This window comes from Notamacropus eugenii, chromosome 2 (assembly GCF_028372415.1).
Source record: "Notamacropus eugenii isolate mMacEug1 chromosome 2, mMacEug1.pri_v2, whole genome shotgun sequence".
NCBI classification, from domain to species: Eukaryota; Metazoa; Chordata; class Mammalia; order Diprotodontia; family Macropodidae; genus Notamacropus; species Notamacropus eugenii.
The window spans coordinates 250,328,617-250,343,511 of NC_092873.1; the positions used below are offsets into that span (position 1 = coordinate 250,328,617).

Here is a 14,895-nt window from a genome sequence, read left to right on the forward strand (position 1 = left end):
TTGGATAATGTACTGGGCTGAAGTCAGAAATGTCTGAGTTCAAATGTGACCTCATACACTTACTAGTAGCGTGACCCTGGGCAAGTCATTTAACATCTATTTGCCTAAGATCCTCATTTGTAAAATGGGCCACACCAGAGAAGGAAATGGGAGACCACTTGTTGGGAAAACAGGCTCACATAGAGTTAGAAACAACTGAATGACAGTGTCCATACACATGCTGGACATTCTAGGTACCTGTGAGTCTACGGCTGATAGATTTCTTGAGCTAGGAAGTTCTGAACAGCAGTGTAAGTGAGGGATACCATATTGCCTGAGGAAAGTTGAACCTTCTCTGGTCAGAATCAGAGCAAGTCTCATAGCTCCTATGTGGTCTTCATTCATGGGATTAGCTTGTGAGTATCTTTTGCATTTCCAGACTGGGCAACTTAGGGTAAATTAAGAAAAAATTTTTTCTGCGAGTAGGGAGTACTTTCATGTCCTTTTTGGCTTTCTTGTTCTAGAGAGTTATCCCCTAGTTTTGAACAACAAGCAAAAACAAGGTAAGAAAGTAAGGTGAGAAGAAATTTCTGCAAAAACTAATCAACACACTGAAAGAATTTGATATTTTGTGCAATGTTCTATACACGTGAACCTAAAACATTTTAAGAATTGAGGAGTGCTAAAGAGGGGAGGAAACATCTTACGTCTCATTAGTGCATAATGTGTGCATTATAATTTAGCAACATTCAGTTGCAATTATTTATAGTGGTTCTTTCCACTTACTTAGAGTTATTGTATCTAATTTATTTTATATTGTTTTCCTGAGTCTGCTCACCTCATTGTGTAATTGTTCATGGGAGCATTTTTGTGCTTCTCTATATTCTTCAAATTCGTTGTTTCTTACAGGACGGTACAATTTCTTTACATTCATGAACTGTAATTTTGTTTTGCAGTTTGCTAGTTGAGGGACATGTATTTGGTTTCCAGTAAAAATGTATTGCTATAAACATTTTGGCATGCTTCGGGTCTTTCCTTTTGCCATTCACATCATTGGAGTATGTGCCTAGCAGTGGAGTCTCTGGATCAAAGAGTTGAGATGTTATTATTTTTCTTTTACTTTGTAAAATTAAAAAAAAAAGTTCTACTATTGTTGTATTAATTCACAGCTCATCAGTAATGATAAATTTGCTTGTCTTTCCACTTAAACATTGTGTTTCCTTCTTTTATTACCTGTCATCTTTCTCCCATGAGGTGTGAATAGTGTGCTTCATTATCATTCCTCTGAAGTCATAACTGATCATTGTATTGATTAACTTTCTTAAGTCTTTCACAGCTGTTTGTCTTTGTATTATAGTTGTTATTGTATCAATTGTTCTTTTGCTTCCACTTCTTCCACTGTGTGTCAGTTCATATATGTCTTCAAAGGTTTCTCTGAGACCCTATTGTTGTATTTCATGGCTTGGTAATGTTCCATTATATTAAAATACCATAATTTATTCAATTATTCTCCAATTAATGAGTATTCCCTTTGTTTCCAAAACTTTGCCAACACAGAAAGAGCTACTATATAATATTTTTTGCGCATGTGAGGCTTTTCCCTCTTTCCTTGAAGTCAGTAGTGCTGACATGGGATCAAAAGGTATATATGATGTTAACTTTCTGTGCATAGTTCCAAATTTCTACAATGTTTTCTGTGAACAGTACATAAATGTTCTTGCTTTCCTGTAGCCTCACTAGCATTTAATGTTAATCTCCTCTCTCCCTCTTGATTGGAAATGTAATTTCTTCCTTTCTCCTTTGGTTTGTTTATAATACCAACATGTCTTGTTATATAACATTGATCTCTATCTATATTCTGCCAGACTGCTTTACCATTTTCCTGTAAGTTTTTTCCAGTAGTGAGTCCTTACCACAGTAAAGGGGTATTAGATTAATTTGCTTCTGTATGATTTGTATCAGATATGATCTAGTGGTTTACGTCTCTTATTTTGCAAACTATATCAGATCTTTCTGATCATTACTTCTTTGTAATATAATTTAAGATTTGATTATGAGAGACCTAAGTTGCCCCTCCCCTGCCCCTTTTAAAAAATCATTCGCATTGACTTTTATGACCCATTTTTGCTCCCCATGAACTTTGTTATTATTTTTTCTGACTAAATTAATTTCAATTATTCTGTTATTTTTATTATTTTGACTTGGCATATCCTTGATCAGTTAACGTTTCTCCAATTAATTACCCGTGTCTATTGCTGTGAAGAGTGTTTTTAGTTGCACATATATATATATAGTGCATGTTTGTGTCTTGATAAGTTGATTCCCATATATTTATACAATGTCTAGTTATTTTGAGAGGAATTTGTATCTCTTCCTATTGGGTTTTGTTTGTAATAATATGCAGAAAGATTATTTATATGGATTTGTTTTATATCTAATTTAGCCAATGCTAATATTTCAATAACAATTTAGTGAACTAAAATTATCTAATCATACTTCAAAAGAGTGATTAGTTTATTTACTTTATTTTTTGGACTTAGGCAAATACCTGGATTTTTTCCCCCTTTTTTTGTGTGTCTGTGATAAACTTTAGCATTTCTAATAGTATGACAAATAGTATTGGTTAAAATAGACTTAAAACTCTCAGATTTTACTGAAAAGACCTTTGGTTTGTGACTGTTGCATATAATACCAGCTCTTTGTTTTAGATATAGTATTTATCAAATTAAGGAAAGCTCTACTCACATTTTTTCTAAAGTTTAATGTAGAAATAGGTCCCTCATGTCGTCTATTTTTTTATTTGTAGCTGCTAACATAATGTGTATTTTGTTTTTATTGGTAGTGTATTCTGTTTATATTTTACTAATTTTGAACATATCTTTCATTTCATGAACATTCAACCTCATACTATAATCTTTTTAGTATATTCTATATCATCTTTGCTAATATTTTAATTTTTTTAAGCTATTTATTAAGGAATATGGAGCTTATTTTCTCTGTTTTGACTCTCCCTGGTTTAATCTGTATTTGTATTATGGAAGGATTTTTATCAGATCCATCTATATTTTTTTCAAAAAAAATTATGTAATATTACAATGAAATATTGTTTGATAGTATTCAGTTTTTTTCATTGGTCATTCACTTATAACTTGCTTTTTCATTTGTGTGACTTGTTTCCTTTTGTGAATCTGTTATTTGAATCCTTCATTTCTTGTTCTATTAATTGGATTATTCTGAGTTTTGTATTTCATTTAGGTCATGTTTTATTTTCATATCACTGGGCAAAAGTTTCTAATTTCTTTTAATTCATATTAATTTAATTTGATAAGGTGATTTAGTTTTCCTCTTTAAAAATCAAATTATCTAATAGCTTCTGCATTTTTATTAAATTAAAAATTCAGTTAAATTTAAAAATTTTCTCTTTTTCCTTTTAGTTTTGTTAATCTTAATTACCAGAATTGTTTTCTTGATGTTTTTGTGTGTTTAGTTAGGTTTTTTTTTTGTTTTTTGTTTTTTTAAATTTAGGATTCATTTATTCTGTCTGCAGTTAATTTTTAATCTTTCTTCAGTGGTACTTCACTATAAATAATCTTATTGTATTGTGGCTAGTGCTAGTAAAGGATTTATTGCATCTAACTTTTCTAGAATACTGTTTAAGTTTTTAACTTCTTTTTTGGGGGAGGGTTGTTTGTTTAGGCCTGAGAATGAGTATATAAATTGATACAGTTTTAGTCTTATCTCTATAACAGTTTTATTCTGTCTAGATAATACAGTTCTATTCAATTTAGTGTTTTTATCTTAACTTTTGATGTTAATTCATTGTTTTGTGTATGGTTTTCAGCATATTGTTTATCTCCTTGTTTATTTCTTTTAAGTATTTCTTTTTGTTTGTTTGACCTCATCATTCATCCCCTGAATTTTTAAATTAGATATTTTGTGGTTCCTTTTTCCCTTCTCATTAAAAAAATTTTTTTTAATTTTTTTTATTCAGCAAATATATTTTTAAATTTCTAGCCGTATACTAGATACTCAGGAGTGTAAAAGTATTAGATGTTCAGGGCATTTCCCTGAAGGGGATTACAGTTTTGTTGGGGACACAAGGCAAATCCACATTAAAAGTTAAATAAAAAATGATTAGAAAGCATTCTATGTTTATGCTATGCATTTATCACTTAATTTACTGTAACATTTTCTAAAAATGAGGAAGCCACTATTCAGGGATGGCTTAATGGAAGACTTGTTCTCTTAAATAGATTTATTGATCAGGAAGGGACCTTCGAGGTTAGCTAGTCAAGTTGCTACTCAGTATATGAATCTCATCTACAACATCTCTAACAAACCTTCCCCATATCTCTTTGTCCCCACCTTATATTTCCCAGTGACCCATTTCTTAGCCAAAACATCTCATTCATTCCGTTTTTGGACAGCTCCCATTATTAGGACATTTTTCCTTAGGTTTTGTAGAAATCTTGTGCCTGGCATTTTGTATCCATTGGCTCTAGTTTGATTTTATATCGCTATACAGTCAAGTTCTTCCACATGATATTCCTCCATATATTTAAAGGCAAATATACCCTTTCTAAACTATTTTTTTTCCCTAGGCTTACCATACGGAACAAGCCCTAATGTGGTCTGGTTTCAAGTTCATGGTGGTTGCCTTCTTATTTGTATTTTCCTAAAATGTGACAAGTAGAAATGAATCTAACCAGGTCAGAATATTTTGAGAGTATTACCTTCATCATTCTAAATGACTTTGATTTAGACTGGTTCTGGAGCTGGCATGTCATCATATTTATGTATATTGAACTTTCACTGTACTCAGTCGCCTAGACTTTTTTTTTTTTAAGAACATGAATTACTGTTTAGAATTGTTGCTTCCTTTTTCTGCTTGATTAGAGATTTCTTTTTGAATCTAAGTCTAAGAATGTATTTCTCTCTTATTATAAATCGTCTTGGTAATTTCAACTCATTCTAGTCTTTAAGGTCTTTTTCTAGTCTTAATTCTTTAATCTAGTATATATGCTATCGCTTTAACTTTTTGAAATCTATAAATCCTTTCATCATACCATCTCTACCTTTTTCTAAATCACTGAGAAAATTTTTTGATGAAATAGGGCCATCAGAACTCTACCAAACTCCATTAGGGAACTATATCCAGACTGATAATACATCTATATATAAAGACTTATTCAAGCGTTATATACATGCTTATATATACATTATATATGTTATATACATGTGTGTATATATATGTAAACTTTTTTCTTCTTGAACAATATGCACCCCTCTCCTAGCACATTCCTGTCATGAGTTTGGTAGTACCAAATCTTTTTGATACATTTTTTAGTTTAGTTTAGTTTAGTTTAGATCTCAATCAGATCAACTTTTTTATTTTTTGCCAGTAAGTAAATGCTTCTTTGCCCTTGTTAGGTGCTTTCCACTCTTCCTCAAGAATCATTCCTCACTGAAACTTATAGTGTTCCAGGCAACACTCTAAGATTATAAATTGCAAAGCAAGCATTGATCTTTATTAGTTGAAGAGTTTTGCTTTTATCATACAAAACTCTATAATAATGATATCACAAAAAAAGGAAAACATTTTTTCTACATAAAAGGATCTGTGATGTACCAATTTTTGTACAAGTTTTATAAGTCAGTTTATTTTTCCTTCTCAGTTTAGATATGACATTTAGACCATATATGTTTAGTATTGATGTTGATTTGTTCTGATATTCCCTTCAATATAATGTTATTGCTTTGTTTTTCTGTTTATATAGTGAATTTTTGGTTTTTGCTTTCTCTGATAACACAATTGAATTTCTTGCTTTTTGGATTCACCTGATGTATAGTAAATTTTGTTCTAGCCTCTGATTTTTATTACATGTATGTCTTTTTAGATGTGTTTTTTGTAAACAGTAGACTTTGGGTTTTGTTTTCTTATCCAGTCCTGTCAGGTTTTGTTTGATTGATTGGATTGTTTAATCAATTCATATTTGAAACTGTATATTACATTTATATTTTATGTGACTAGTATTCCTTTTAGTTTCTGAATTAGGTTTAAAAAAATTCCTCCTTTTTTCATCAATTCTTTGTCCCTGTGGTTAGTTTTGATTAGTTTAATGTGACCTTATTCTCTTAAGTTCTTTCTTCCTTACCTATATCTCCCTTAACCCCATTTAAATGCATTTACCAAACATTTTGGTCACTCTTTTAAAAAATTATCATAACAATCAAGCTTGTTCTCTTTGGTCATTTTTGTGATCTGTTTGCCCTATGTGCAGCTACTAAAAACTTTGTCAAATGCTTATTTCACTGTCACTTGGGTTTGCTCAAGAAACTACTTTTTGTGGGAAGCATGCAGTGTTTTTCACCGTTTTCAAGGCCTTCTGCCAACATATGTCCTTTCCCCTGCCCCATCCTTCTGCCAGCCACTCTCATGTCTATGTTATAGTTTCAAGTCAGAGATTCCAAGAATTGTTATTAAGTCTATGAATCGATTGTACTTTTATGTGGTATTCCATATACTATTGCATATATCCCTTTGTTGCCACCTACTTCATTCTGTCTATTTCTGAAAGATAGTTAATGAATGGTTGTCAGCCACTTCTGAACTCTGTGTATTTGGCCTTTTTGTCAACATTGCTGAGGCACTTATGTGTATTACCTTGAATTTTGTCCTTGGTTTAGTGACTAGGATAGGGCATTCAGAAGTAATTTTCTCCCAGAAACCTCTCTTCCCAGACATGTCCCACCTCTCAATATTGATACATTAACATTTCTGAATCTCATTTATTTTACTTGTTAAATGTGATTATTGCCATAGTGATCCTGATTTATTCTGTGTTTTATTCAAAATCAGATATGATTAAGGTTTAAATTTTCTGTAAACCAGTGCTAATAGAAATTGATATCTAAGATAGAATGAAATTTTTTTCATTCTTCCTCACTAACCCCACATTCATTATGTCTTTGCCTAGTCATGTCTTTTCCTAAAATTGAAATAAGCATAATTTTCATTTGACTATTTAATGATTTTCTTTGTTGATTGATTTATATAAGACCTTGTTACAAACTAACCTTTTCTTCAGAACCAAAAAAAGATGATCATATAAGGCATAAGAACTATTCTTGATATATGGAGATTTGGCTACGTCACATATGGTCATTCACACTTTTTTTCCTCTGGAAAGGACAGAACCTTTACATTGGCAAGAAAAGAACAAAAATGTCTAACAGGAAATTGATTAGTCTTACAAACAAATAGACAGTAAGTGAATACCTAGCAGCCCTTGATGAATTCAAGTTACTTGGCCCATAAGAACATACATCCTTGGGTGTAGAGAATGGTATCTAAAATAAAATCATTTTTTTTTCCATTCTACATCACTGGCCTTACAAATCCATTATGTCTTCTACTAGCTGTACCTTTTCATAAAATTGAAGTAAAGATATTTTTCATATGACTATTTCAAGAATTGTTCCTGAAAACTTGGCAAATGAGATTATTGAACTACTTTTGTCAGTTTTTGAAAAAAATTGTGAAAGAGGTACCACATATTATAAAATGGCCTGATTTTCAGTGAACAGGAACATAACAGTACCTGCAAACCATAGGCTAGCAAGCTTAACTTTGTTCCCTGGGAAATTCTAGAACAGATTATTAAAGATATGGTTAACCAAGATCTAGATAGGAAAGTGGTGACTGCAAAGGTCTAGCATGACTTCATTGAGAATAGGTTCTGCTAAAATAAGCCTATTTACTTCCCCACTCTCCCCTCCTACAGGATTATTATACTAGTAGACAAAAGAAATTCTTTGTATGTGTTTTACTGAGACTTTTGTTGGTGAGCTATTTTTTCAGTCTTGTCTGACTCTTTCTGGCCCTATTTTGGAGTTTTCTTGACAAATACTTGAGTGGTTTGCCATTTTCTTCTCCAGCTCATTTGACAGATGAGGAAACTGACGCAAACAGAGTTAAGTGACTTACCCAGGGTCACAAAGGTAGTAAATATCAGATGCCAAATTTGAACTCAGGAAAATGAGTCTTCCTGAATCCAGGTATAGTGTTCTATCCCCTGTGCCATCAGTTAGTGGAATTCAGAATTAGTTGGGTAGCTTAAAAAAGAATTCTTTGTTAGTGTGGAATGCAGTGTCAATGAAAAGGGATGTCTCCAGAGATCTGCAGTGTTTAATTTTTATCACTGATTTGGATAAAGATGTAAATGGTTTACTTATCATTAAGTTGAAAAGTATATCTTGCAGAGTGGATGATAAAGTTAAGGTTCTCAAAGCATTTTGTAAGGCTTACTTTAATAATAATAATAATAAGATGAAATATGGCATGTATTTACAGTTTGGTATTGAAAAATCAACCCCATCACTACAGAATGGGACGTAATTAGGTAGGGGTAGATTTGATGAATTGCAAGCTTTCTTCAAACAAGTATTTATTGATATTTTCACCAATTATCCCAAGTAATTTTCCTCTTCCCATTCCTCCTTCCAGAGAGCAATCCCATATAAAAATATTTTTTAGAGGAAAGAAGTCACTACAACTGATTGATACATTAAATAAGTATGAAAACATGTACAATTACTACCCACAAAATGGGTAGGTTGGGAGTGTCCTCTCATCCTTCTTCTTTCAAGTCATTCTTTTATCTTTACCATTCTGTTACATTTTATTTGGGATCTTTTTAGTGTGTGTTTCTTTCCATTTACATTGTTTGTAACTGCTGTGTATGTTGTTTTCTTGGTTCTGCTTTACTTCACTCTGCATCAGTTCATGTTGGTCTCTCCATGCTTCTTTGTATTCCTCACACATCATTCTTATAGCCCAGTTATAGTCCATTGCATTCATGAATCACAATTTATTTAGCCATTTGCCAATGAGCATGTACTTTATTTTCAATTCTTAGCTCTCACAAAAAGAGTTGCTATAAGTACTTTAGGGAAGATAAAGTGCTTTCCTCTTATTGGTGGCTTCTTTGAGGTATAAACCCACTAATGAAATCTCTGGTTCAAAGGACATGAACATTTTAGTCCTTTATTTTCATAATTCCAAATTGCTCTCCAAGATGGTGACCTGAAAACTTTTAATACGAGTCAGCAATGTGATGTATCACCTAAAGTGAAGAGGACCACAGTTTCCAGTAAGGTTACAGTTCTACTCTACACCTTCCTTGTCAAGTCTCATATATTGTGTTCAGTTCTGGGCTTTGCAGTTTTGGCAGAACTTTCATTAAGTTGGAGAGTATCCAGCAGTGGACAGCCAGCATCACAAAGGGCCTGGAATTACTGTGCATCTGTGGAAGGAACTTTGGGGTGTTTATTCTGGAGAAGAAGACTCAAAGCCTCCATCATAGTCTTCTTCAAGTATTGAAAGGCTGTCTTGGGAGGAGTGATTAAATTTAGTCTTTAGTTCTGAAGGGATAACTCAGTAGCCATGAGTAGAAGATGTAAAGGGATAAATTTACATTTAATGTTAGGAAAATTTTCCTAAAAATTAAAGCTATCTACATGTAGAATAGATTCCTCAGAGGTTTTCACACAGAGGCTGTATTAGCCCATTGGTTGACTGTTTTGTATTGGAAATTCTTTCCATCTAGGAGATGGACGACTTGATAGCCAGAGTTCTCTCTCAACTCTCAAATTCTGTGATGCTGTGAAAATTCTTAACTAGCTCATTTGGGCATTTGGGACTACTATTTTCACACTTGAAGTTTGTTAAAAATGTTTTCTCTTTGATTCATAAAAAGCGTGGTTACAAAACCCGTCATGAGTGATCATGAATTTGCAAGTTTGTTGATGAAATGAGGAGAGAAATTACTTTGCTTAAAAAACCTCAAAGTAAAAACCACATTCCACAAACTGCGTAGTATTCTATTTCTACATTATAACAGGCTATCATTCTGTTTTGTATCTTTCTCTTTCTGTATGTTGAAAAACACCTCTTTCCCTTTCTCCCTCCCTCCCTTTGTCTCTCTCTCTCTGCTGAACTCATTCAAATCTTTGTAATAACCAGACAAACTGTGTTTGCAAATGTAAAGTGTTTTGGGTTTTTTTTTTTTAGAATTCTTTCCTTTTCAGTAGATTCTTAACCTCATTTGTTCAACAACTAACCGTTGAAGGTTTGTCCACATCTACTATTTTAGGGACTGTGAGGAGTAGAAAGGAGCAATGCCTGATGTCATGGAATCTCTCTAGGCCTTTAGGGGTAGGGGAGGTGGCCCTGTACTTTGTCATGTAGTGTGTGCTCACGTCACCCCAACGTCAAGATGGCCTTGGAAACAGACATCTGTACGTTTCTAAATATCGTAACAGTCATTGCTTCTGATTTGATTTCATATGTAGTATTGGTATATGTATGCATGTGTTTATATATGTATTCACCAGGTAGAGAGGGAAAAAAATTACAGACCAACCCTAAAATGGTGATGTCTTTAGAAACATTTGATAATAAAGGGTAAAGGCTATGCTTTTAGGTGGTCCTGTTGGTGTTACCTATGCTCTCATGTGTGGTCTTAATTAATCTTTGATTTTGAGCTAATTACCTTCAGGAGGACCAGGCCACCTATCAGTAACTCCTAAGTTTCATTTTGGGTCATTCTCAGAAAATTTATTCTGTTAGGTTTATTTCTGAATACACTGTCTAAAATGTTCTTGGCAGTTAGAGTGTTGGCAGTTTTGGAAGGCGCTAATTATTTTGAATTTTGAAAGCATGAAATGTCATCTTTAATGTCTCAGGAATATACTCTGATGTCTTCCATAGTCTGTCAGTTTAGTGAGGGGGTAATCTTGTTTCTGAAAGGACAGCATCTAAATTGAAATTTGTACTGATTCCTCTTGTAATGGTCTTTTTTTTTTTCAACTCTCTTAGAAAGCTGGAATTTATTTAGCTTTGAATAGGGAGTAAAATGAAGTTAAAAGGTTGGACATAGGGCAAATCTGTTGTTGCTACTGTTTCTTTAGCTGAAGTTTATTACAAGGGTCTGTGCAGTGACTAGAAGCCCTGTTTGTGTCTGTGTGTGTGTTTTAAAAGAAAAGCAGAGGTTTGTTCATTTGTTTGCCTATTGTGAAGCTGTCTTTTGCACCTTTATGTGCTTTTGTAATAGGGTGAAGTCTACTGAATGGAGGCCTTGTGCCCTGTGTTGATTTTAAGCCCTAGATGTTAATCCACAGGAACCTGCTGGTCTACACAGCGGGGAGGACTGTTACAAGTGGAAATCTGGGATTGGGAAGGAGTGTGTGTGTGTGTGTGTGTCTGTGTGTGTGTGTGTGTGTGTGTCTGTGTGTGTGTGTGTGTGTGTGTCTGTGTTGGGCCTGGGGGAGGAGTGATAATAATCATTCAGCCATCAGCTTTTGTCACCCATGAGCCTAATTGTTACCCTCTGCTGGTAGGCAGATTAAAAAGTTGCCCATTCAAGGGTTCCTTGATTTTACTTGACATGTGCATGCCGATGATATGGGACCTTATTGTCGTGATGATGCTAAGAAACTTAAACAAGGAAAGGCGGTAAATTTTTAAGTCACCTTTAATTTTTTTTTTCTGATTTATCTCCTGATTAACATCTGTACAGTTTCATTTTGAGGGAGAAATGATTGAATGTTGAATTTTCTTGTTTATTTGGTATGCTTTTTAATCCAAAGCCTTGGTAAATCCAGACTGCACCAACACTTTAACTAGTTAAGTCTAATTTGTAGAGTTTGTACTCTGAGGAGGGCAGCTATTGAACCAAAGGTTCTTGGCTCCAACTCCTTTCATTTTTAAGAAGCTGTGTAATTTAAAGTGTTGTGTGTACTGTATGAGAAAGGGGTGGGGCAAGGAGAAGCTTTTTATAAAATTTTAGATGAAAAATATTATCTTTATAAACAATATTTAAGTGACGTGAACATTGGAAAAGGGGAAATAAAAAATGTTCATTTAGTACTGAGCTGAACTGTTTGGAAGGGAATGGGGGACAGAAACTTTGAAGGTGTGATGTTTTCTTTCCCCTTTTCATCTCCATAATCAAAAACTGGTTCTTCAGGTTGTGGTGCCAGTTAGACGTGCTATAAAGAGTATTTCACTGTCTGCCCTGCTCCTTGACTTCAGGTGTTAATGGCCGTAATAAGAAATACACATTTAGCATTTTGGCATTATTCTTCAGCTAGAGTTCTGTAACGAGTAGAAGCTTGATAGTATAAAGTAAGTCTTTTATAGTATGGTAGTTTGGATTACATAACATTGTTTTAGGAAAGGGCTTCAACCCCTGGTAATAAATACCTTTGTTAAAATGTTGGAGAACATGTAAGAAAAGACTTTAAAGTCAGTTGATTATACTGTAACAAATTTGTGAGAATTGCATGAGTCCTAGGACCCTTGTTTTCCTTTGCAGTGTATAAAAACGCTGCCAGGTACATAGAGATGTAGTTCTGTGTATTTTTTTTTAAAATTTGCTAAATATTGGGGACATTGTGAAATTTATAATTATTTATAATGTTATTTCAGGCAGGGATTATAGAAGACAAAACAATTTGCTGATGTTGCTTTTTATGTTAATGTATTTCAGAGGAAATGCTATAGAATAATCTCTCTAAATTAATATTTAGTCTTAAGATATGACCTTAAGACTCGTTGGAGAGTTTCGTCTCAGTTCTTTTACTCTTCCTTTGCACAGTCCAAATATTATAGAATTTTATTTGTTCTCATAGTTAAATTGCACACTGCCCTTGTAGTTTTTGACCATCAAAAATGTTTCTATTTTTTAAATAAAGTGTAGAAAATCATAACAGGCATAGTATATTTATGATTTTGCTAAAATAAAACTTGTCAATATCCACTTTTAAAAATAAATTCTTTTCTAATTTGCCTACTATGTCATTATCCATTGACAGAGCTTTATAAGTTTCCTTGGTTTTGTGTTTGTTTAGGACATGTCTCAGGAAGGCTATGGAACTAGATCTCAACCTCCTATGGCCCCAGGAAAGCCTAACCATGAAGACTTGAGCCTAATACAGCAAGAAAGACCATCAAGTTTACCAGTAAGACATTAATCTGCCTGATCTGGAAATGTAATTAATATATTGAAAAATGAGCCATTGTTTGTTGCGCCTACGTTAGTTTGAGAGATGGGGAGGAACCCTTGAACTAGAAATATGGTTTTGGGAGTTTTACAGAGTATTTCTTTTCAAAGGGCACATTTTTAGAAGGCAGATGCTATAAGTAATTAACATTAATTCTGATGATAATCTTTCCTAAAGGAGCTCTCTTTGGTAATTATTTCAATTGTAGGCTTTTCTATCACTGACCATAATAAATGAAATAACATTTTTTATTATACATTTTTTGCTGATTGTAATGCAGGTTTCTTTGTTCTTTTGTTTTTAGTCTGTGTGTACACACATACAGACACAGATAAACATCCCTACCCCCTTCACCAGCTATGCTCAACCCCATTTTCCCATCCCCACTTCCTGAAAAATTTTAATTAAGTCTAAATGATAAAATAAAACATTAAAGCATTCTATAGCCATTTTAGTTTTTAAACTTTTTAGTAGTGTGAGGATGGCTCATTTTACTTTGTCTCCTTTTCCCATTCTTTTTCACTCCAATGGAAGTATTTCTCTTTTACTATTAAAAATGAAAAATGTGTGAAATACAACCAGTACACTCAGTGGCATACATAGAAAACTCAGTGTTTGTCTTGTGTGTTATCTGTTTGAAACTCCTAAATTAATAACATTTCTTTCAGTTCTCGTTAATTCTTTGAGACAATTTTATCTATACTTGATTTATCTCAATCTTAAACAATCTGTTTACAAAATGAAAGATCTTTTTCTTAGTTACTTTTTTGTTAAAAATATTCTTCTCTATTCATAGAGCAATCAGTATGGCTCATAAACTCCATTAAAATGATTGTCGAAAGATGGAAATTAACTAAAAAGCTGGGATAGCATTTGTTTTTATTTGAGCCTCAGGGATGAATGAACCAAGATATGATGTATTAGTTTATGAATACTTGAGGATAAACATTGGTAATGAGATGGTTGTTAAACACAGATATTCTACCTTACCTTACACATTTTGAAATTAATAATACTCATTTAGCATTGTAGGAGCTAAGTGCTAGCTGTAAGGTTTAAATTTTGTTTGGATCTTCTATTTTGCACATATTTTTGATGCCCCTAATTAAAAGTTTTTATGTCTGAAAAATTAATGGAGTGTTTACATTCTCAGAATATTTTCTTAACTCTCTGGCTGTTTGACTGTGAATGGAGGTTAACTGATGGTTTGGATGGGCATATGCTTATTTATTGTGTAATTCAAGTTCCTTGAGCCTTTTGTTGATCATTTGTGGTCTTTGCTGAACATTAAGAAATTGTTTTATAAAATTTAAATGGGTTCCTAGAATGAACTGCAAAAAGTAGTGCATGAACTTTTTTTCTTTGCTTTATTTTGTGCTGTCATGGGTTTTTTCTTTTTTTGAAGGAGATGCCTATTTGTGCTGTAGCAGATTTGCAGAAAGTTCTTATTGGCTAGTATGTATTTTGTATGTGTTGACAAGAGTGTTTCGTAGCATGCAGTGTTTTTTATGCAATAATTTCTATGTTTTGTAGTTATTGAATATGTTTTAAAATCCTCTTTTCTCCTGTTCTTAGATTAAGGGTTTCATAAATGATGGTTGACAACCAACTGTAAAGAACAACTAATGAGTAAATGAACTGTTACAACAGATTAAATAATTGAAAAGCTCTGCTCCGGGAAGTTTGCTTGATTACCCTCCTTATCCTTGAATACTTCTATCCCCGTGTCCAGTGTTGTAAAGAGGGAGCTGCTAACATTCGTTATTGACCAATTGTTTTCAGTTAATAATTCACCATCCTTGCGTGCTGTTCAGCATTTCAATCTCTTAGGTTATTTGTATTTGAAATCTT

General features: G+C 33.1%; 1 protein-coding gene across 9 annotated transcripts in view; it reads left to right on the forward strand.

Moving 5' to 3' along the window:
• Positions 1-14,895, forward strand: part of ARID1B (AT-rich interaction domain 1B) — a 551,978-nt gene that overhangs the window by 204,121 nt on the left and 332,962 nt on the right. For 8 of the 9 annotated variants that reach the window (XM_072643769.1, XM_072643767.1, XM_072643772.1 and 5 more), the window contains exon 5: positions 12,892-13,002. The exons of the other annotated variant lie outside the window; for it this stretch is intronic. In XM_072643769.1, coding sequence (XP_072499870.1) covers positions 12,892-13,002 — 111 coding nt within the window. The remainder of the gene's footprint in view (positions 1-12,891; positions 13,003-14,895) is intronic. 9 annotated transcript variants of the gene reach the window in all.